Below are 24,944 nucleotides of genomic sequence, written 5' to 3'. Positions count from 1 at the left end.
ATGCCAGTCTAAGTGTTGATTTCAATTGGTTTAGGCTGGAGTGACTTTTCAGTATTAGTAGTGCTGCTTGAACTATTTTTCCTGACAGAATTCAGAATAAAGTAATTAGAGCTGATTTTTATACACTCAGTTACTAAAACATTGCTGTTCGTCTTTGACTGTATGCAATTATTACTGTGATGTTTGAATTGTGTTCTGCATAATAGTATATACATTCATATACTTACTCTTCAAATTACTGCAATGGTCAAAGGAATCAGCTATAATGGATATTTTTTACTGCTGCCCTGGATGCTTTGTTAAAAGTTAAATAATTTATCTTCAAAACTCCCTTGGAGTATATGTATTTGCACATAAGTGATCTAATATAGCTCCTATGAACTGATCTCTCATGGAAAAACTCAAATGGAACCACACTGCACTTTTGGAAATTCTATTCCCCAGCAGGATAATCCTGGACACATTTGAAGGCACCTCTGAATCTCATATTTTCTAGACTCGAAGGAGTCATGAGGCTTGGAACGCCAGATGATCCCTGGCCACCTGTTTTCTTAGCTAATTGCTTCCCCTTGTTCTTCAGATTTTGCAAACCTCAACTTTAAATATCTGGGAGGGGGAGAAGTACTCTAGAACCAGATGTCCACTAAGCTGATATGTTCCCTTTGTCTTTCAAATTTTCCAAGTCTCTGATTTAATCATCTCAACTTTACAGGGAGGTTACTCCAGATGACTCACAGCTACCTGTGCACTGAATTGTTCACCTTCAAATTTCCCAAACCTCCATGTCACCTCAAGTTTACATATTTGGTGTAAGATTATTATGATTACTGTCTTAAAGTTTTATAGATTCCTGTCTTCTGCCTTAAAAATGGTGGGGTCAATTCGACTCCATTTACATTTTGTGGGGTTTTGATGTTGTCTATTAGGGGTATTTTTGACCCCAATTCCAAATTTACTCTTTGTCCAGCATTTCTGAAGGAAGTTATTCTTGAGTCCTGATTTTTTTTAATAGCTAATGCTATGATTGAGAGAGCTATCAAGTTTCCATTGCTTTATGCTGTAATGTGGGGTCACTCTGACCCCTATGCCAAAGTGGTATAGCTGAGTTTTTTTCCTTGGGAGGGTTAAACAGACATAAATTTCCTATGTTGAGATCATACACAACCTTCTTACACAAATTATTTCTTCAGATTCCTAAATGCTATTATTACTTAACCCTCTCTTTAATTATGAAATATTTCAAGTAAAACCCACTTATTTCCTGTTCTCCATACACTTTTCATCATCCTGCCCCCCCCCCCAATTGTATTACCTAGGAATCTATTTGGTATAGTTTTGCGATATATACTGGGATATATACTCGAAGAAACAACTGCTTGTCATTTTGTTCTCTGCATAAACTGGACATTTATATGAAAACTCTGCATGCATGCCTTACTCATTATTAGGAAACTATACACTTGCAGTAGCCTAGGTCCTAAAACTTGAACACATTTCGTTCCTGGAAAACTGCTGCCCATGTATATAAGGTGTGATGTTATAACTGCATGACCCAGGTTAGCCCAATCTTGTTAGAACTCAGAAATTAAGCAGTGTTGGCCCCAGTTAATCAGGGCTTTTTTTGAGCAGGAACACAACTTTGGAAACACAGTTCCCGCTGGCTTGGTGTCAGGGGGTGTGGCCTAATATGCAAATGAGTTCCCACTCGGCTTTACAAAAAAAGCCCTGGGTGGGATACTTCTAATGAAGTTCAGGGTTGCTGTGCAGAGGCAGGCAGTAGCAAACCACTATTCATCATATCTCAACCCTATGAGGTTGTCATAAGTCAGCTGTGACTTTATGGTATCTTCTACCACCAATGTTAGATCTGTAGACAGTTTCTGGATCATAATGGTAATAACATTAAGCAAACAACTGTAGATGCCATTCAGTCAACTTGTTGATGTGTCTTTCTGTAACAATTCACTATAGCACATAAGAGCCAAGTAAAACAGTTACTATCTCTTGTATTAAGAAATGTCATCATAATACTTCGAAAATTCACACTCCAAGTCAGTCCAGTCTGAGGTAAAGCTTGACTTTTGAGCATGTAGACAAGAACCAAAAGCATGAGAAGAAATAATAGTCCTCAAAGTAACATGAGATTCTTAACAAGATTTTATTCCAGCAAAAGTTCTGCTGATGGCAGCCTACTTTCACAGCTGTTAGGAGTGGATCCTCACTATGCAGACATTTATGTATGAAGTATATTAAAAAACATCAGGGTCAAGGAGCCTTGAAATGCAAGAAGCACAGGTTTGAAATACAACTATTTAAAAATTAAAATCTAATTACAAAATATACGAAGCCGTTCATCAATTATGCTAATCCACTTTTCAATGTTTGAATTTTACACAAAAACATATTGCGCTTCATGGCCACTTGACACTATCCTTTCCATACCTTCTACATAAATGTATGCAGCATAGTGACAATCCACTCTCTGCATCTGCAAAAGTAGCTCTAATCACCAAAGCTTATGCTGGAATAAGGCTTTCATGTTTACTTTTGCTGCAACAGACTAATATAGCTAGACTTCTGGGAAACTAATAAAAAAAGAGTTCTTAAAGCTGTAAATTAAGAAACTTCCAAGAGCAGAGGTCTCCAGGATTTAGATAACAATATACTTAACGTGTAAACATAATCTGTGCATGTACAGAATCGTGTCTTGTATTCCAAAGTAGAAAACTTATATACACTTGAATATTATAACTATACAAATTCATATTCTAAACAAATTATGAATTTCAGTGTCACTATAAAAACAGATGAGTTCATTAGGTAATAACATACTTCAATGCAATACTGTTTTACAAGCTCATTATTACAATAATCACAAACTGTTTTAGTTTCTCTTGTCATATGACAACAATAGAGATATAAAGTTTCCAGAAATTTTTAAGCCATGGGGAAAAATTCTTTCCTGGAAGAACAATGACATTTTGAGAAAAACTGTAATATATGCAATTTATGAAATACTTACTTTCCTAAATTACTTCTGATTGAACAACATAAAATGCTTCATTTATAATTTAGGATATAAAATGTACAATTTGGAATATTTACAGAATTATAAAGTATAAATATCTTCATTTTCTATGAGAAAAAAATTAAGTATATCCAATACTTGAAAATCCAGTACTGCATGCTATACTATCCTTAGCATACATATCTTCAATTTTTGCCATTTGAGAGGAAGGCAGAAAACAAAATCTGGAGTAAACAAGAAATATTATTTGGACAGAAACTCTCAGAGTTACAATAGACAGAACTGCTAACATGTTTGGATATTAAGCTAAACTTCGTAACATTGAAAATACCAAACTCTTTTAATAATTATCATTAAACACATAATAGCATAGATTCAAGTGGGAAGCTGTCTTGGTCTGAAGCAGCAGAACGACGTTTGAGTTCAGTGGAACCATTAAGACCATGCATCTTGACTCTAATTAGCCCTTCCTGGCAACACCCTTTGTATCCTTTACCTATATGTAACCATTAGTGACTTCTGTTTCAGTGTATCTGAAGAAGTGTGTATGCACACAAAAGCTTATACCCAGAATAAAACTTCATTGGTCTTAAAGGTGCTACTGGACTCAAACTTTGTTCTACATTATAGCATATTAATTGCTGCCAAAATAAATGAAAAAATCTTGAAATATTGTATATGTCTATCTTTTAAGAATTTGCCTTAATGGACCCTCCCAAATTTCCAAACAGAAAAACTGACAAAGTTCCTCAGACTTCTTCATTCTGTACCTTTGGAATGAGTGAATGCTTAAGGTTATTTCCTTCTCAAAGAGAGAAACTGTTTCACATTTTCTTTTCAGGGTTTCCCAAATTTTCCATTGAATTTTTTTAAAGACTTGGCGAAAGAATAGAAAAAGGCCCCCCCCCCCAATTTTTTTTTCCTATTTTTCTTCCAGGGCCTCACATCTCTCACCAACCACTGATGTACCCGTAATTATTTTAAACATTCATAGAAGACATTTCAAACTGTGACTCAGGATTAACAAGATTATATAGATCAACTGTGGCCCTTCATTTATGGAGAATTTTACGTTGACATTCAGTACTGTCCCTTTGCTAGTGATCTTGGGAACTAGCAGAAGAAAACCTTTAACAGTCTTGTCTTTATTAAAGTATACTTCTAATTTGCAGAAGTGTGATTCTGTGAATTCTGAATTCTTTACGTCCACGCTCATTTAGCGAGCTTTGTTAATTCTACAAAACTCCAGTAGGACCAAAACGATGTAATTTTTATATAATACCATATTATACAGTATAGTACTTTATAAAAACATAATTTCAGTTTATTAGTAATTCAATTTAAAATAAATAAAATTGCTAATAGAACGGGCAAAGAAGTTCCTTTTATGATTAGAGCACCACATCCATCAGTTGTTTTATTTTAAAAATAGTATTTTTAGATTAGATCAAGGTAGTCAAGTTAGAAAAGTCTGAGGGGGGAAAATTCATTTAATTAATTTACAATAATTTACAGCTATTTTGTAAAAAGGCATTACAGCTGATCAAACTGGAGAACGCCTGAATATTTTACAATTATCTAGGAACAGAATTTAAATATTCAAGCTTGTGATGAAAAGCGGCAAGGTGGTTGCAGTGTACAATGTAAACAAGTAGCTTTGGAAAGTTAAAGTCCTTTAATCTTTTTTTTTAAAATCCTCTTGATTCCTTCCTGAAATATGATCACAGATTAATACATGAATGCTCATCTACAAACATAATTTAACTTGCATTCAAGATAAAACCACTTTGACAAGAGTTCAGATTAACATCCAGTCTGAGTGGGGCAGTGTTGAGGTCCCTGTAAAAAGTAAACATCTTCAAATTCTTTTTTTAAAAAATGTGCTGCAACATTTGCAGCACAGTGCAGCATTAAAACTTTAAATACAAAAATATTTCTTCTTCTTGTTGGGATAATAGAACTAGCATACTGGAAAGTAGTAACAATACTGCTACTGATAGCACATCCGGTCCATGTTTTTCAAGTCATGTAAGGCAATTGTGTTAGTTTATTGTGTGTATGGCTAAAAAAAAAAAAAAGTCCAGAAATTGTTAGTCTTTGCTATGTTTTTCGACTATTCCACATATGTTCAGGGGTACTTTTGTGATCTGTTGAATGTTCAAAAGGAGATCTATGTCCTAAGGGAGATCTTGAATCATAAGGTGATCTTTGATCTAGTGGTGATCTAGGGCCACTACTAGAAGCTCTGTGGTCCATTTGCCAGTCTGAATGGTATCTATAGTCTCTTGAAGATTTATGATGACTGTAGTCTGAACTAGACCGATGATCTGAATGTGATCGACTGTCTTTTAAACTTCCCTCCAGATTAGACCTGTGATCTCTGCTCCTGTGGTCATCTAGTTTTCTGTGTTTACCGTCACTGTAGTATCTGAAAAATAAAAAGTAAAGTAATACTAGAGAAAGCAAACAGTATGTCATAAGAACTGCATCAATAATTAAATTTTATTTTTTTAAAATACATAATTTACATAGTTTCTTTTAAAAAAGGCTTTTTTGATACGTAGAGGGGCAAAAATGGCAAATCGTATTACTGGCTTCTGCTTGCCACTATTTTACCATTCTTGGCTGTTGTACCAAGCTTTGACTTAGGGGCATGCACAAAAACAAATTGGTATTTTTTGGGTTCGGGTATATTGGACTTGAAAAAAATAGGTATTTTCCAGTATTCCCAAATCGCAATATTGGTATGGTATTGGGATTTGGGAAATATTCTGTACTGCCAATTTTTCCCAGCTCAGTTATACCCTATGGGATCCAATACAGTCAATGGTTATGACTAAAATCTTATGGTCAATGACTGTAATAATACACTGAACTGAACTAGTCAATGGTCCCCATGGGTTATAATGGAGAATCAATCCGCAGTAACTGGGGGTTGGGGGGGGGATGTTTTTTAAGGTAGATTTGCAGCATAGGTGCCTGTGCCTCTTCTCAACCCTCCCTCCCCCCGCCCCCAGTTCAAAAATATTGGAATGGAGGTCCAATTCTATGGGCCTCAGGAGAAGATGCCCGCAGCCAGCATTACTTCCAATAGAGGGGGGAAATAGGCATTTAAGGACACGGTCCCTTTAAATACCTTCTCTAAGCTGCTGTGCGACTCAGTGCTGTGGCAAGTGAATTCCAAAGGCATTTAAAAGGATTGCAGTCCCTTTATAAATGTCTGAAAGTGCACTATGAAGGCATTTAAAGATACTGACAATGCGTTAAATGCCCTGTAACTGTGGCTATCCAGCAGTCCTGAAAAATCCCAAATACTTTCAGGATTTTGGGGGGTGGCCATTTTTGGGTAGCCTAATCACTAGCCCTCATTGTGACTGGCTGAGAAAATACCTGATGTCAGTAAGATATTATGCTCTTTATATTTATACCCCTATTCTCCTTGCCTATGTATCCATCCTCTTTCTATTACACAACCATTTCCCCCAGTACCTGAATGACCAGACATACCATTTGCAGGGGTTCCTGGGCTGTGTGTCCAGCACAATACTACTGTTCCATCAACTACAGTGCATTCTAAACAGAGCTACCTCTTTAACACAAATGGATTCCAGTGGACTTTAAAGGGAATGACACTGTTTACTTTGCTTAGGGTTATGTTTTTGATCGAATATTAGTGACCTGAAGCTAAGTTGAAAACCTAACACAGTTTCAGAATACCAGTAAAATCTCTTTCTCTAACCATTCACAACATGTTCCAAAATCCACATTATCTTGGGGGTTTGCAGGAAACAATACAATAAACTGCTCTTATGGCCAATGTTTTATTAACTTAAAATCAATTCCATCTTATTAATGAGTGATGTTGGACGTGATTACAGAGTAGGACACACAGTTGAATCACAGTGAACTAACCGGTTGTCTTGTTTGTAGTGATTCCAGTCCCGATGATCTTTTCCATTGCTGAAAGATGAATATGGCCTTTTCCTAGAGTCACTTTTTTTGTAGGCATCTCCATGAAGTCTGTCTTTGTGATGATCATGATACTGTGATAAATGTCTGTCAGAGGAATAACTGTCTCTGCTACTATCATCATGATTTGTGTTTTCTTTTAGTCGTTCCACATCTGCATACATAGAAATACAGAGGTTTGTTTACTGCAGACATTTAGATAGCATAAATGACTAGACTTTTTTAGATAAACAAAAATGACATTTCTGTAAAATAAATAGTCTAATTTGCAACACTAACATCCATACAAGTGAAGTTGAGCCTTTCCACTGTTGAACTTTCAGTGCAGGACAGGGGATGGCTGCAGTTTCTTTACCTCCACCAAAGCCTCAGTGGGGGAGAGAGGAGCAGCTGCTAAGGAGCTAGCTGCTGCTGCTGCTACACAAATGAGACTGTTCTGAAATGGGACAAGTAGTAGCGCCAGGCTTCAGCGACAGCTCAGCTCCCAGCTAGGCTAGGAACTCACGTTAAGAGCAAGATTTCTTTCTCTTCAACCCCACTGCAGAAGACGGTGACCAATTTCTTGTGCTTCAGCATTTTTGTTTTCTTGCTTCATTTGTTATGTTAAGTGGGGAAGCTGTCCAGCCACGGAATGGGCAGTGCATGGACAGGGTCCCCCTTCAATTGACAGATGAAGACCCACAAAATACATTTGCTTAAGCCCTGCCTCAGGAGAAAAAAGGAGGTATTACTCAATATTATGGATACTTTCCTCTACTGGCAGAGAAGAGGAAAATACTCCTGCTAGAAGATCCTTATGGAAGCTGACCCCAATGAAGAAGTGACCTCTCTCAGCCATTTCCCTTTGTTCTTAGACACCATGGTATCTGAGCCTGAATACGACATAATTGTTTAACCAGTGGAGGCAGTGTGGTTGCTGCACTTGTGCAGGAGGAGGTCTGGACATGGGCTGATCAAGCACATGTTGGACTGAGAAGTTTCTACAGGGAGGAGGCCCTGGGATCTGGGAAGGAGGATCCAGACTCTTCTGAAGAGTGGTGCCAATGGCTTGTGTCTTTTTATGTATCCTTTTGAAAGGAGAGCATGGGGAAGAAGAGAGAAAATTTCTTCCCTCTGAGACACCTCCCCTCTCCGCTCCTTTTTTGGGCAGCAGCCCTTTCTGTACATCCTTTACCACCAAGGGCATATATCCAGGTGAATGGAAGACCCATCAGGCATCACTGCTGCAGAAGCACAGGAGGAGCCTTTCCAGAAAGAATGCTTGGAAAGCTGCTGCTCCAATTGCTCTCCTGAGTGTTACCCATAGTCATAGGAATGAATGGAGTAGGACAGACTGGCCCTTGATGCCTTCAAGCTTTTTATGGTTGCTGGAGAAAGGCTGCCAAACTGCACTGGAGGTTCCCTTGTTGAGCCCAATCACTATGAGAGCTTTGGCATGGGGAACTGTTGGCTGTTTGTTCTCCATTCTGACTGGGACTTTGGCAAGGGAGTGGCAACAAAGAGAAAGTTGCTGGCCAGCCCCACATTGGCTTATCATTGGCCCTAGGAGGTCTATATGGCCATACAGAGCTCCAGCTGTGGCTTGACTTCAGCAGCTACAGCAGCAAAATCCCGCCCCTTTTTTTTCTTCATTGCTGCTGTTCTCATGTGGGAGATGGAAGAGATGGCTAATAAGACTTTTTGGCATGGTAACTGGAAACTAAAGGGAGAGCTACTGAAGCTTTAGTTTAAAATCAGACTGGTCAATGACTGTCCATCTCTAACCAGTTCTGGAAGCCTTGCAAAGAAATCTGTAAAAACCTTACCTGTGGAATAAGGAGGAGGTGTAACCCAATGTAAAGATATCTTCCTCTACTGATGGAACACATTCTCACATGTTCTAAACTGGATTTGAAAGCACTGAAGTGTACAACTTAACATACTGATTTGGAAACAAGTTCCACTGTATCCCAATGAACTATGGATGGTGTCCTTCATTACTATTTTGTATGCATTCTTCATTTTTTTTTAAAAAAAGCTAGAAGATACTGATAAAATCTGCTGCTCTGACAAATAATTGTATCTTTGTACTAACGCACCAGAAAACCATTGCACCTCGATAGCATATACTTCCAGATTTTTAAAAACTAGAATACTACATATAACCTCTATATAGAACACACACTCTATTTTATTTATTAAGATATTTATACCCGCCTTTCCTCTTGGCTCAAGGTGACTTATTTCATTATTTATTTTACTTTATGTTGTTATTTCTTATTTCAAAGCTCATATGATTTCTTTGAATATCTGAAAACACTCTGCAAGAGTTTCTTACCAGGATTTCTTATCAAATGAGTATTCACACTGCTGTTGATGTTTTGGTCATTGTGATGCTGAAAGAAATAAGGTAAATTATTACTGAGTTTTAATTTTGCAAGAACACAACTTCAATAAATCCCACTTGACAGTTTTATAACTATTCAAATATTTATTAGAAATACTTTCTAATTTTGTTTATTTACCACAATCTACTAATCCAGATTAAGAGACTGTAACACATTATCCATTACCTGAGTTTCTTGTCGTTTTTTAATTGCATGTTTATACAATTTGTGTAGTTTTCTGGCATCAAATTCTGTAAACTTAGAAACAAAAATCCACAAGTTTCTAGAATCAGAAAAAGGAAAAAAGTGATTTTAGTTTCCCAGTTTTTAAAAATGTTGTTAACACATATTCTTGGTTCTCCATTGTGTTGATCCAGTTGCACACCACCATCCCTACAATCTGGATGAGTTATTGTGGGGTCCACTATAAGACATTAAAAACCAAAAATAAAACTTCTGTATCTAGTTTAGCACTAAACTCTCTCACTCACTCACACACACATGAGTTCTCTGTAATTCTTTATGACTGATACATTTCAAAGTATTTGTGACAGACTAATTAGAATATGTACTCTGCAGCAAAATATTTAATCTTGGAACTATCGAATATTGAGGAAATATGCAAGCTATTTAAAAAAATTAAATGTACTAAAACACAAGACAGCTTTTACATTTGCACATCCCTCCAGAAGAGCTAGTTACCCTTCTTGCTGAAGAGCATACACATATTTCTGAAAAAGTGGCTGCCTTTTCAAATGCATTCACTGGGGCTAGATCCTGGTTGCTGAAAGAACTCTGTCAGTTCAACATGTGCAATTCCTACATTTTGTTTAAATTATTGTACAGAGAGAAGAGGATGAGAAGAAATTGTATTTTTACCTGCATTTACTCAGAGCGGCTTATGATCTCCTTCCCCACAACAAAAACCCTCGTGAGGTAGGTCAGGCTGAGAGAGCTCTCCGAGAACTGCTCTTGAGGGGAACAGCTCTGAAAGAATTATGACTGACCCAAGGTCACATCAGCAGGCACAGGTGGAAGAGTGGGGAATCAAACCTAGTTCTCCACTATTAGAGTCTGTGCACTTAACCACTACACCAAACTGGCTCCTATTGTATTAAATTACTTTATTAAATTATTCATTGTATTATTGTAATACTAAAAGGTCTGCTGACTGTATGATAATGCTGTCCCACTATATTTCAGACATTTTCACCAAATAACAGTGATTTAACAGAGTGTAGCCTCCATCTGGTGGTGAATGTACAGACTGCACTGTGATACAATAGCAAAACTTAATTTTCATTCTCAAAAATGTCATTCTTCTTTCATTTTGAGATACACCCTTAATTGAACACATTCATATTGTGAACATGCATAATGATTCGTCCTCAGCAATGTGCCTATTTTCGGTACACTGCCCCCACCCCCCTTTTTTTAAAGGCCCTAACAAAGAAACTATTTAAATAAAGGCAGGACTTGGACATTCAAAAGCCTGCCGGGCAGCACTTCCACTGCATGCAGCAAGCTAGATGACAGGATCATACAGGAATTGATAATGGTGGGATAACTACAGGCAGAGGCCAGGGTGAGGGATGCCCTTCCTATATGTAATTGCAAATGTTCCTGGAGGCAAAAAAATTAAACCAGTAAGAATCTATCCTGAATATTTTCCATACACTTTATTAATCTTCAAGAAAACACTGTCAATAAGAAACAAGGCATCCTGCCCCTCTCCCAAGGAAAAACACACACAGGAGCTGGACACAATGCATGTAGCCTTTTTATTGCCTCGGAATTTCTGCATCTCCCTCCCTCCCTCCATTTACCTCTATGCATAGCACAGTTTTGGTTCATAGTGCTATTAGAAACTTTTGATAAATTAACTATTAATGAGCAAGAATAGACACAAATATGGAATATGTATTAACTTCTTTGAACATTAAAGAACTGTCATACAAGTTTATGACAAGATGACTTATGACACTTCTGAAATTGCACTATATATGAAATCGGTCTACATATTTCCCAACTTACATTGGAAAGGCTCTGGTGGTTTTTATATGGTTGGTGGCACTTCCTCAAGACCTTACCATTCTGGGAAAAGGTATTATTCAGATACAAAACATTATAGGATAGAAAATCCCTTTAAAAATATCTATAGTGTTACTGGAAATGTTTGATTATAAAACAATAACCAAAATAAGACTGGAGCTAATTTCATTAGTCTTAGTAGCTGCTAAATTCCTATGTGCAGCATTGTTGGAAAAAAATAAAAATACCTTTGTTTTAAAAATATCTTAAAATTTGGGTTCTCTTGATCTTGGACAAAATCTCCTCCCAGTCTCAAACACAACTATTTCACACAACTATTTTCACAGATGACCCTTTTTGTATTCACTGAAAAATCTAAGGAGCAAATCCACAAAAGGTTTTTGAATACAGCTCCATCCTAGCTTATTAAGAAGAAGAAGATGATATTGGATTTATATCCCGCCCTCCAGTCCGAAGAGTCTCAGAGCGGCTCACAATCTCCTTTCCCTTCCTCCCCCACAACAGACACCCTGTGAGGTGGGTGGGGCTGAGAGAGTTCTCACAGCAGCTGCCCTTTCAAGGACAACCTCTGCCAGAGCTATGGCTGACCCAAGGCCATTCCAGCAGGTGCAAGTGGAGGAGTGGGGAATCAAACCCGGTTCTCCCAGATAAGAGTCCGCACACTTAACCACTACACCAAACTGGCTCATTACATTAAGCAGTAAAATGTATAGCATTTTAAATGTTTTTACTGATTATCCAAATGCTATATGATATAAAAGCTCACTGATCCAAGTATGCCTATTTAGGAACACCACTGGTCACTGTTGTCCTTCCTTCATAACTGTTTTGTTCACATTCTTTAGAATGTGTCATTACTGTTATTGTTATAATTATTATCTACAAATATCGGTAATAATGTTGAAAAATAAACTCATAACATTTCCTCTACCACTCCTTCGAAGGCAACTTACTTTCTCCACTGTTTGATTTGCTCAGGGTTTGTGTATTCTTTTAAACATTCAGTTATATGATCCCCTATTTTGATAAGACACTGTCTAGTATGCTCCAATTGTTCTCTTTCTGAAAGACCTTTCTCAGGTCTATCCAGCTGTTTCAGTGCTGCTTTAACAGGCCTCATTCTTTCTTTGCACTGTAAAAACAATGAAACAGTATACAATTCAGATTATTAAATTCTATCATATAATCTATCAATGACAATATTTATAGAGGAAACACAAAGACACTGTTAAAACTTTAAGATTCCTTTTATAGCATGTATGCCCTAAAATATAATTCAAGTTCAGTTTTGGAAATATATAGGATATCATGTGTAATTGTTCAAGTTCTTTGGTGAATAGTAATCTATTTAGCACTATATTGTTTGCCTGAGAATACACCTAAAATTTGCTGAGCAATAATGAAAGAAGCTAAAATTTGCTCAATAAACAACCTAGTCATGTATCACACAACATTATTCAACAATTAGCCTGCAGTTCCTAACAATTAGGAAATGAGGGTGGAATGACAACTCCTCAAATAAAGTGCCCTGCTGCCAAGTATAGTTTGCAGCACTCACTCTTTCCTCATTTAGACAGTTCCCTTCTAGGATTTTGGCTAGAAGCTGCAGGTTGTTGATCCCTTTCCTAATGAGAGAGACAGTGAGTCACATTTTTCATATTATCTTTAGTTAGCTGCTGCTCCTAAGAACAAAGCATTGGTAAATCTTTATCTGCAACAAAGAACAAGTCTTACTATACTGAATGTCTTTTGATCCAGCTCTTCAGATTCTTCAGATATAGGAACTGGCTCGCTGCTTGCTGTTATATGAACAGGAATGTCAGGAATTGGGGTTTTCTTGGGTTTATCTTTGCTATCAGATTTGGATTCATTTGTCTATAAATTAAAAAGAAAACAAATTCCTAAATAGACTGTGCCATAAACAAAATATGCTAAGCCACCAAGCATTTCATTTGTCGATATAGAGTACTTTTAATGACAAAACAGGAACATGGACATTTCTGCAGAGGCTTTCTTCCCCTTATGCAAACTGAAGTATACAACAGAGGTATTAAAAAAATAATGTGCCCATTGGTGGGTGGGAGAACTCAATTACCTTATCTTCCTTTACTTTGCTTTCCCTCTTTTCTTTCATGTCTTTTTCCCTTAACTCTTTCTTGTCTTCTTTTTCTTTTTTCTCTCTTTTAACATCCCTCTTGTTTTCCTTTGTCTCTCTTTTTTCATCAATCTCCCTTTTTATGCCAAGATCCACATCAGGATTTTCTTCATTTTCTTTTTCTGTTTTTATCTTTTTATTAGTATGTTTTACTGAAGCCATGTCATCCTGGAATACAGCACAATGTAAGGTTCAGATGGAAACAAATCACAATTCAAATTAGAAACTACGGACTCATTACTTTGTCACTTTTAACTACCTTTCCATCCATTTGCAGACTTCACACTAGCATCTATTTATTCTTTTTTCCATCCATCACTGGACTTAGCATGAAGATTTCGTCTCATCACTGGATACGAAAGTATACTTTTGTGTATTTTGCTCCCTCCTTCCACTTAACCCAAGGATATATGGGCAGAAAGAGGGAAGATGGAAACCTAGAGTGGAATGAATGAGGGGTTGGTGTGCAGGGTCACCAAATCCTCTGGAAAGGTACAGAGCGCTTTGCTGATAAGAAAGGACAGGAAGTTCTTAGATCCTCCTAAGAACTGAAGTGATTGCTATGAGAAAGGCTACCATGAAATATGGGATTCTTAGTAGAACCAACCTCAAAAAGGATATTATAGCATTGGAGAAAGTCCAGAGAAGGGCAACTAGAATGATTAAAGGGCTGGAGCACTTTCCCTATGAAGAAAGGTTGAAACGCTTGGGACTCTTTAGCTTGGAGAAACGTCGACTGCGGGGTGACATGATAGAGGTTTACAAGATAATGCATGGGATGGAGAAAGTAGAGAAAGAAGTACTTTTCTCCCTTTCTCACAATACAAGAACTCGTGGGCATTCGATGAAATTGCTGAGCAGACAGGTTAAAACGGATAAAAGGAAGTACTTCTTCACCCAAAGGGTGATTAACATGTGGAATTCACTGCCACAGGAGGTGGTGGCGGCCACAAGTATAGCCACCTTCAAGAAGGGTTTAGATAAAAATATGGAGCACAGGTCCATCAGTGGCTATTAGCCACAGTGTATGTGTGTATATAAAATTTTTTGCCACTGTGTGACACAGAGTGTTGGACTTGATGGGCCGTTGGCCTGATCCAACATGGCTTCTCTTATGTTCTTATGTTCAATGGTTCAAATGGAGGTTTATGTGGGAATCTCAGCATTTTGTTTAGCTCTCAGTAGGAAAACAATGTTAGATGGGATGACTGGATACTGCTGTTCCTCTTTGGAAACATTTTATGTGGCCGTGTCTAGAGAGAGGTTGTCCAGCAATGCAGCAGAGAATCGATGAGAGGGCCTCCAGCTGGCACTGGTGTGGGTCTGAGGCCCTGTTCTAGTTCACCCCAGAAGAACTGAAGAACCTCTGGAGCCTCTGCAGCAATTGCGTTAGCTTTCTTCGTGCAACATCACCTGTAAAAAGCTCTCCAAAGCGGTCTAATATTTTTTAAGATACAGGTCTTGTAGATGCCAGGGTCATTTTAATTATCTTTTCTGGGTAACTGTGACGCTCCAACACCCTCCTTTCTATTTCCACATGGAGAGGTAGAGCCAATGTAGACTGGGATGGACCAGGAATACTGCAAAAGAATGTCATGGGCCACCGGAATGAGCTAGGGTAGTAGTTGTGCCATTGCTATCAGATTGGAGATCTGCTATCAGGGTCTGCTCGGCTAGTGGGCTGATGAAGATCATGTCTGCTGCTTCTCTCCATATGTTGCTGACAGTTCTGGCTATGAGCAGTGTCGAAGGAAAGCCACAGAGAAGACCCTTTGGTCAAAAGGCTGAGTGCCTCTACCCCTCTCTGATGGGAACCTTGATACTTTGTTGATTGGAGCTGCAAAGAGGACACTACCCATCCTCCTGGTCAGTGTTTGGAAGACTCTGGGATTGAGGGCCCTTTCTCCTGGATCCAGGTCCTATAAACTGAGCCTACCTATTTTCAGATTGTAAATACCCTGAAGGTGTTGGTATGGAGGGCCCCTGCCCAATGAAAGAGATGGGCTATTTCCTTTTGGAGGGATCAAGACCTTGTGCCTCCCTGATGACTGACATGCATCTTTGCTGTCGTACTGTCAATGAGAACACAACAGTAGCATGTTGGAAGGAGAGAAGTGTGAGCCCAATTGCTCTTAGCTCCAACCAGTTAATGCTGTGCTCTTTTCTCTGATTTGTTTCACTTTCCTTTGGCAACTAGGTGTTGGCAACATGCTCTCTGGGTGGACAGTGGCATCCATGGGAAGTCAATTTCCACTGATAAGGGAGTGTTCACTGCCAGATGGGAGTCTTAGAGCCACAACTGGAAGCAGTACCATACACTGGGTGGAACAGAGATGTCTTTGTGATGAGAGTGAATGATGTCCCTTTGGTGTGGCAGCAGAAACTCCTGAAGGGGACAAGATGGAATTAGACCTAAGGAATAGTTTTGAGGCAGGAGATCATGAGATCTAGAACTCAGGGCTATCAGATCTGCAGTTGCTGCCTGTATGAGGGGCATAATTGCTGCCAGGGGCTGAGGCAACAATCTTCTGGCAGGAAGAAATACCACTGAGTTTTGTTGACTGACATCCCTGGATGAATGATAGTCAGTGAGGATGTGGGAATACTCTTGTGCTGGTTTACGAAGAACCTATGGGAGTGGAGGAGTTGTTTGGATGTCTTGAAGGACCTGTGCTCTGGATGGTGACATGATTAATAGACTGTCCAGGTAAAGATAAATATTCAGATGATGAGTCCTAAGATGCACTGTTGTTGTAACCATAATCAGAGGTGTCGAACTCATTTGTTACAAGGGCAAGATTTGACAGAAATGCTACTTTGTCCGGCTGGGTCATGTGTGCCATAAAATGTAATGCCAGGTACCTGAGATATAAATTTTATAAAGTACACAGGTAAACGCAATTAATGAAATTTTACTCAAAATTTTTAAAAAGCAATTGATTTCTAGCAGTGAAAGCAATTCATTTACTCGGGAACCCACAAAAGCCCCAATAAATCTTATACAAAACTAGTACTCCCCCAAGGGATATCATAAAATCAGTTATTTGTTGCATATATAGCACTTTTAGGAGAGGAGACCTTGCAAGTAAAATAGTTTTTCAGACTGCCCTCCCCATATGCCCAGCCTTAGCAGCTGAGCATGACTGCAATCTGTCTCTCACTCTCTCTTCTCCCTCTGAGGAGGCTTACCAAACTCCCCCCCCCCCGCCACTGCCTTATTCCTACCACCACAAACCCTGTTACATGGTTCAGGCTAAGCAACTGACCATGGGTGACCCACATGACAGGGACCTGGCTTGGGGGGGAGGGTGTCTGAACCCAGCTCTTCCAGATCCCCCCCCCCAAAAAAAATTCTCATCCCAATTGCATTTCCCACAGAAGCTGCAGGGCTGTATCTGAAACCTCCAGGATTTTTTAAAATTGTCCTCCCATGAACTCTTTTCCTTCATGGGCTGAAAACAGGTGGGGAGAAGAGAGGTCAACCGCCCAAACACTCACACTGCCTCCTGGTTCTGTGGCAGTTCAGACATGCAGCAGCGACATCAGCACCCCTTTTCCCTTTGAGGTCTTTTTCCTCAGAGCAGCATGAACATGACAGCCCAGCTGCCTCCTGATCCATGTGCCTGCCCTCCTCTCTTCCCTGCTGACCTCATACCCTCACTGGCAAACTGCTGTTCCACGTGCCCACTCTCACCCCCCTCCAGTCACCACTGAAAAAATGAGAAGGCAGCTGATGCAGTGGTGGCATTATCGGCCACTCGGCTCCACCTCCCTTGTAGTGGTTTTGTCACTCCTCATTGAGCCATGATGGGAGGGAAAAAACACCATGTCTCCTCTTTTTCCACCTTTGCTTCCATTCCTCCCACACTATTTACCTTACCCTCTTAGCCCTGCCTCCTAGCCATTTCCTTTTCATTTCTTGACAGCTTTGACCACATGTGTGCCTGTTCATCCACTGCCCCTCCCACAACCTCCTGCCTTTCCCTCCCTTGCACCAATTGTTCATGGGCCAGGTAAGAGTCCTGGATGGGCTGATCCTGGCCCCCAGGCCATATGTTTGACACCCCTGATAAATCTGGTAAGAACTCAGGACAAAAAGGACAGACCACCAAAAGGAAGCACCCTGTACTGAAAGTGTTGTTGATTGTATGCAAAATGAAGGTACTGTCTGGAGTTGGGATGTATGGGGACATGAAGGTATGCTTCCTTGAGAGCCTGGCTTCTCAGATGAATGACATTGGTACCTACTGGATCCCTTCCCTTGTTTTCTCCTGGGAGAGGAGGAAGAATGAGTAGATGGGGGGAGAACAGGAGACATTTTCCCCTCTTCTATGGCATTGCCTTTTTGCTCTCAGGTCATGCTTAACATATTTGACCACTTTTAGTAATGTAGGAAGAGGAAAGAAGCCTGTCACTTGAGGCTAGAGCTGTAGGTGTGTGGGGAATATCCTCTTGGAAGTGATACTTGCTGGGGCATCCTAGCCTTAACATACAGAGTAAGAAAGAGTCAGTGGGGCTCTGATGAGCTTAGAGAGCTTATGTCAGTGGGCTTGTCTACCTGTGAAACCTTGGGGCAGGAGAGGGTCTACTGCTCATACTCTGTCCCTGCTGGGACCTTGTCAGGGGAGAGGAGAGAGCAGCTGAAGGAACAAAGGATGTGGCTGCTGTGCTGACCTGTAGGCTCCATCAGACCAAATCCCTTAAAGAGGTGAGGCAGCTGGAAGAATTAGAAGCTTGACCACTCATGGAGTGGGCAGGGCATAGATCGGGGAGGTGAAACGTCTTCTTGGGTTAAATGGAAGCCTTTGCAAAATATCTGCATACGCCCTGCCCACAGAGAAATAAGCACAATGCAGGCAGACAAGAATACATTCCTGGAGACAATGCATTCCAATTTAATATCTCAGTGCACTTCCAATTCCAGTCGAGGAACTGAAACAAAGTTTAGTCTAGTAAACTTGCCAACTTCTAGCACATATACTAATTTGGTCATTTATAAAGAAAAGTTCTACAGAAATGCAGATTAGTAGTATCTCCAACATGAATAACTTGTGGAGAAACGCCATTTTGGCTAGTCTTTCACGGGGAGTTGGCTAGGAGGAAGTTGTCAAACTGGAGGCAGGCCTAGGCCTAGTCTCCTCCTCCTCCCCTCCTGTCTGAAACCAGCAATTCTTGGGGGGGGGGGCTACTAGAGAGACAGGAAGTCCTTCAGGCCTGTCTCCCAGAATGGTGCAAGAGAGATAAACCAGTTCCTGCCCAGGATTATATATAGGAGCTTTTGGGCGGAAACCCTCAGTCAGTTGAGTTCAGTTAGTCAGTCTGGCAACAGACTCAGGAAAGTATGGTCAGGCTTGCAACAGTCTAAGTAAGGTGCCTGCTAGGGTGGCCATAATATCTGCAGGCCAGCCAAGGACACCTTGAGGGGGGAATGAATGTGTGCGCAAACAGGAAGTGACGTCACTTCCTGTGACGTCATGCCACCACCAGAAACAGGAAGTGACATCACTTCCTGTGACATCGTTTTCCCCGCGCCACCTGCCGGAAGCAGGAAGTGACATCACTTCCTGTGACATCATTTCCCCCAAATGCCACTGCCGGAAACAGGAAGCGACATCACTTCCTTTGACAGCACTTCCTGTGATGTCATTTTCCCCAAATATCACCGCCGGAAACATGAATTGACATCACTTCCCCAAATTGCCACTGCTGGAAACAGAGACTTCTGGTGACATTACCACCCCCAAAATATACAACTTGAAAAAAGAAGAGAAACTTCATGATGTTCCCTGCTAAAGAAAAAAAGGCTCCAACAGCAACCCCTCTTGAGTCAGATTCACAGGAAAACAATCCACTATCCTTGATACCTGCTTGTGCTGACAAACATTTCAACAAGACTGTCCACAGTATCAAAGGGTCTTGATCATCCCAGTAAAAGCAACAAAGCAACCCTTATCATTTCCCTTAGCTTGAGGGAAATGTTTTTTATTGCTTTAAATTTTTGTATTTTGTTATTACTGATGTACATCAAGCAGAGCCTGGCATGAGCTGGGATGGGGCAATTGATAGAGAGAGAGAGAGGGAGAGGGAGGGGGAGAGAGGCGGAGAGAGAGAGATAGAGAAAGAAAGAAAGAAAGAAAGTGGGTGGCCTGGTGCCCACAGACGCCATGTTGGGGACCCCAACTGGGCACCCCATAGGACTCCTTGATATTATCAGTGCGGGGGAGGGAGGGTGGCAGAAGTTAGCCTGCCTAGGGTGCCAGTGTAGGGCCAGCCCTGCCAGCACACACTGGCATTCATTGGCACGGGCCAAACAGCTCCTTGGCCCTCAATGCAAACATCTGGATGATGCAAAAACCCCCACCAAACCACCTGGGGCGGCGGGAGGGAGTCTCCCCACCTGCTCTTATCAGCCGCGCACAACATTGACGTGACCCGCCATATGGCTTTCGCCTCCTGCCCCACTTTGCAGCCGGGGCCTGCGTGGGGGCTGTCTTTGGAGGGGGGGGGCTGTGAGGGCGGATAGACAGACGGGAGCCAAGGCCTCTCCGTCCGGGACCAGGAAGCTCAGGCGACGTGGGAGGGGGAGCAGTGCGGGCCGGCGGAGGGAACAGCCGCGTTCAGCAGAGCCGCGTTCAGCAGAAAGGAATGTCCTCTTAGGATGGCGGCGGCACTGAAGCGCGGCCAAGAATCCCTCCGACGCCGGCCCGCTCGCTCGCCCAGCCTTGAACCGGCATTGCAAAACAAGGCGAAGCCGGCCAGCCAGCCAACCTTCTCCAAACGGCCGCGTCCTCCCGCCTCCTCAAACCCCCCAAGTGACTCACTCCTGCCTAGGGTTGCCAATCCCCAGGTGGGAGCAGGGGATCCCCCGGTTTGGGGCCTCCCCGCGCGCTCTATGCCACCTCCAGGCTCTGGGGGCGCGCGCACGCCTGGCTGTTGCCTCGCCGTTTGCTGCTCTCTGCTGCGCTAATCCCCGGCCCGGCTGCCTGGGCACTCGGCTCCCGCATTCCCTCCCTCCTTTCTATAACTCAAAAGCTTGTCAGGCCCGTTGCAGACTGCTGGCGCCAGGCTACGCTCCGGGAAGAGGAGGCGGGGGGGGGGGAGAGGCGAACAGCCGAGCAAGAGAAAAGCAGGCGAGGCAAGGGAAAAAAAAGCCCCGCCCCCGCCGCAGGAACACACATCAAACCAGCCCTTTATCTCACCGGAATGTGCGCCTGCTGCCACCCCCCCCTCTTGCTTTGCACCACCAGATTTCTAAGCCTGGCTTCTCTCTCCCTCCCTCCCCCCCTCCTCTCTCTCGCTCTGCCCCTAATGAAGGAGGCTGGGAAGCGGCACGAAAACAAGCCCCCTTCTCTCTCGCTCTCTCCCGCCGGTAGACGAGAACAGAAAACGACGGAGCGGGCGGGGGGGGGGGGGGAGAGAAGGCAGAGCGAGGCAGGGAAGGAGAAAACACGAGATCTATTATTGATGGAGGGGGGGATCAATTATTTAACGCGCCGTCTCGGGGAAAAGGGGGTCTGGGGTGGGGGGGAGAGGAGGGAGGGGGAGGAAGGAGAGCAGCCCCCATCAGCCGTCGAGGGAAAGGGTGGCGGTGGGTGGGTGAGCGGAGCCCATGAAGGGGAGGGGGAGGGGAGCAGGCCAGCCCGCTCAGCCTACCTGGCAGCAGCGGCGCAGGACAGCGGCAGTCGGCAGAGCGGAGCCCATGAAGACGGGGAGGGGGCGGGAAGCAAGCCAGGCCCAGCCTGCTCCTTGCAAATGGCCGCTCAGCGCACGTGGCGGTGGCGGGCAGCGGGACAGCAGGCGGCAGTTGGCAGAGCGGAGCCCATGAAGGGGAGGGGGAAGGCCACTTACTGGGGAATCCTTTTCTCTTCTTCTCCGCTCTTCTCTCTCTCTCTCGGCAATGGCTGGCTGCTGAAGTGGAGCCTCACCGGTGTTGGCGAACCCGGGACTTGATTGGTCCCGAGTTAGCCAACCCGTGAGGCGGGAATTTGGGGGCGAGGGCGGGACTTTCCCGGGTGGGCGGGACGGTCTGGCCTTCCTAGTGCCTGCCTGCATGACATCCAGTATGGGCAAGTATTACAACAGGGAGAGAAGGAGCGTTTTTTCCCTACTTCAATTTGTTTCTTCTGTTCACTATTTTAAAATGCCTGTACATAGTTATATATTGTAAATAAATATTTTGTTTGTTTACAGTGGAGTCCCTCTGTACCACCTTGTTCCCCCAACCACTTGGAATGCTAGGAGTCAGTTAGGGAATCCCTAGGGTGTAGAGAAGTGGTGGAATAGCTGGTTGCCAACCCTCAAGGGAAGCCCCAAAGATTCCTAGGAAGCCCCAAGAAGGGTTCTTAGCAAATCCAGAGGGAGGTTAGGAGGCTGTCCCGCCTAACCAGAGCCCAGACAGGGACAGTAAGACAGTGGCAACAGCAAATACCCTGAAGTAGCAAAGTGGAACAGCTCCTTCAGGTCAGCATACTGGGGGAAGGGGTGGGCAGGGCCGGGGTCAGCTAACAGACGCAGGACTGAACTGCCACAACTCTAAAGACACTATTGCTTTAAAAGTTATTTCTAATAGGAAACATACATAATACAATAAAATGGGTGGGAAAAATTAATTTGTCTAAGCAATGGTATTTTAGTTTCTTTCTGTACATGGCTATTTCAGAACAGAGTTGATAATCAATCAGGAAGTTGCTAATTGAAATCAGATAATAAGTCACTAAACGACTTTTTGTAAACCACCATTTGCTGTAATTTTGTCCTCTGTTTGCAATCCAGACATTATCTGGGTGTCAACGTTTTAGTATGGTTCATAGACAAAAGCAACAACACTATAATTCTGATGTTACAAATACATGAGGTGCTTACCTTACTATCCTCTTCTTCTTCAGATTTATCAGAAGGAGGCGGGGAAGAATCACTTTTCATTTCCTCTTTAATTTTTACTTTTGCCATTTTGTTCTTCTTGATTCTCATTTTTCGCCTCTTTGAGCCTCCCTGATTATCAAAATAATTCATCATGTCAAATTATTTTAAACTTTTCTTTATTACTAATGCTTCTTTCTCAAGTTATTCTTCAAGCTAAGTTACACACTCAAGGAGAAATAATAAAAAACTATGGTTTGACATATTTATGAGTACAACCTTGCACTTAATTGCAACATGAAGAAAGCAATGTACAGATATTCTACGTAAGATACTTAAGGGATGCTGCAATTTATTTCTTCTGACAATGTTATTACTTACCACTCCAGAAAGTCTTAGTGCTTCCTTCTTTGCAAGATCCTTATTGAGTAATTTTATGAGGTAGTCTGCACGAGTCTGCAACTGCTTGGCCTGGGGTTTTTTATCTGGATCATCTGGCAGAATCTAAAAATGCAATTTCAAATGCTTTCTTTGAAGTATATGCAGTGTTTCATCACCTTTATAAATAGGAACAGACTGGGAAAGGTTGCTGAATTTAAGTCCAATGTAGTTCTACAACTAGGTGCTTGAAACCCACATATTCTTTGGAGTGCCTCTTATAGACTTAGCCCCAGAACTCATTTCCTAAGTTTCACATGCAGGGGGTCTTCACATGACAGGCCTGACACAGGGACTGTTTTGGGGTATCCAAAGATTAGGAATATGGTACAAAATGTTATTAGGAAACAGGTCTATAAGTTCCAAGTCAAACTGCTCACTGTGACCTTTAAAGCCCTAGAATGTTTGGGATGAGGATGCTTAATGAACCATTATGAAACCTGATGTTTGCCAAAGTCTTCTTTGAATGCTCTGCTTTGGCTGCCCCAAAGGACTTTTCAATTGTGGTACCCAGCCACATCCATTCATCTGACACATAGTCACCTGAGTTTTTGGCACTTTTCAAACATTCCTGTAAATGGATTTTTAAATTCTTATTTCCTCTTCTCCCTTTGTGTCCCAGTACTTTATACTCTCTGATTTATTATTCATGGGATGGTTGGTTTGTTTAAGATTTCTTGTTCTCTGTTTTTTTGTGCATTGATACTATTAGGCTTGCTGGCTTTCTGTTAGTTTTTACTGTGCTTTATCTATTTATTGTACTTCTTTTATTTATTTATTGTTCTTCTTTATCATATCACTGGCTGACCTGGTCTCAACTACATGACTCACTTCTGTCACAAAAACTGTCCCATTCACTGTACAATATATATAGGGGAACAAAGAACTTCTAAAGAAAGAAAAAACTGTGACAGTTTTCAGAAGATATCACAGAAATACTAATAAAAGGAGGAGAAAAGCAGCATCTGTATCAAGCATCCAAAGTACAGCCTGTTTGCTGCCCCAGTGATCTTTCTGCACACATTTTCTGAGTAACAATATGGTGGCGAGACGGAAAATAGGACTTACCTTGTGTGTTAAATTGAGATCTGGATCCATTTTTATCATTTCCCAGCTACCATATCCATATTCATAGATGCCTATTAGAAGATTGGAGTCATCTTCTTTCCCCCAGTCTATATCAAAATGAGCTGCCTTAGTATGACAAAGTATGGTGTATCTAAATGAAAATTAGAGTGTGAGCTCATTAGCTTTTATATATAGGCATTATTTATTAAGATGTTACAGAATACTGTTATAGAATTATATAATATTGAATGATCTTTCTTTAAGTCTGGGTAGCAGCAGCAAAAACCAAGGGCTTGTTCAGGAATGTGCTATGGCAGAATTGAAGGGCAATGGAGTTTTTAGTTCATTGTTATTCCATTCTTCCTCTAAAGACCTCAAGGTAGCACACATGATTCTCTTCCTCCATTTTATGCTAACAACTCTGTAAATTAGGTTCAACTGAGAATGACTGACAGGCCCAAAGCCACCCAACTGGTTTCATGACAAAGATTTGAACCTGGCTCCCCTCAGGTCTGTACCAACACTCCAAACTGCTACTTCACTTTGGATGTATGTGGGTGAAACATTTTAATTTATTACTCACTGTGTTAACCAAAACCAAAAAGTCATCAACTAACCTCTTTCTTTCCTCTGGATCTGAAGGAATGGATTTATGCAATGGTGCTAGTTCTTCTTCATGTGAGATGACTAGTTTTGCATTTACCTGAACTCCTGATATTCGGAAAGTTGGGCCTTTAACTTTGCCAAGTTTGCCCCCTTAAAATAGGAATACAACACAGATAAATATTTCATTAATTTTATATACAGTTGCTCCAAAACAACCCCAAATATCAAGGAACAGGATATATTTTAATATGGGTATCCTGCAGGAACATGCACCAATTTTCTACCAGATACTATCAAGGTAATAAGCACTGCCAACATGGTCTAACTTGCCTAAAGTTTGATAAAATGAAATTTGTACCTCTTACAGTACCTAACCAAACAGAAGTTACTACCAAACTAAGAA

General features: G+C 41.5%; 1 protein-coding gene across 1 annotated transcript in view; it reads right to left on the bottom strand.

Moving 5' to 3' along the window:
• Positions 1 to 4,500: 4,500 nt before the first annotated feature.
• The window catches only part of CHD1 (chromodomain helicase DNA binding protein 1), a 101,488-nt gene continuing 81,044 nt past the window's right edge, over positions 4,501 to 24,944 (bottom strand). Inside the window, exons 27-37 of the mRNA XM_060235647.1 lie at positions 24,553 to 24,691; positions 23,936 to 24,086; positions 22,811 to 22,933; positions 22,433 to 22,561; positions 13,511 to 13,738; positions 13,150 to 13,290; positions 12,369 to 12,547; positions 9,550 to 9,646; positions 9,315 to 9,372; positions 6,941 to 7,151; positions 4,501 to 5,456 (exon numbers count right to left, since the gene is read on the bottom strand). Coding sequence (XP_060091630.1) covers positions 5,129 to 5,456; positions 6,941 to 7,151; positions 9,315 to 9,372; positions 9,550 to 9,646; positions 12,369 to 12,547; positions 13,150 to 13,290; positions 13,511 to 13,738; positions 22,433 to 22,561; positions 22,811 to 22,933; positions 23,936 to 24,086; positions 24,553 to 24,691 — 1,784 coding nt within the window. The 3' untranslated portion in view covers positions 4,501 to 5,128. The remainder of the gene's footprint in view (positions 5,457 to 6,940; positions 7,152 to 9,314; positions 9,373 to 9,549; positions 9,647 to 12,368; positions 12,548 to 13,149; positions 13,291 to 13,510; positions 13,739 to 22,432; positions 22,562 to 22,810; positions 22,934 to 23,935; positions 24,087 to 24,552; positions 24,692 to 24,944) is intronic.

This window comes from Heteronotia binoei, chromosome 4, assembly GCF_032191835.1.
Source record: "Heteronotia binoei isolate CCM8104 ecotype False Entrance Well chromosome 4, APGP_CSIRO_Hbin_v1, whole genome shotgun sequence".
In the NCBI taxonomy this organism is placed as follows: domain Eukaryota; kingdom Metazoa; phylum Chordata; class Lepidosauria; order Squamata; family Gekkonidae; genus Heteronotia; species Heteronotia binoei.
Note: the sequence above shows the minus strand (reverse complement) of the source record. Positions and strands in the feature narration are given on the sequence as shown.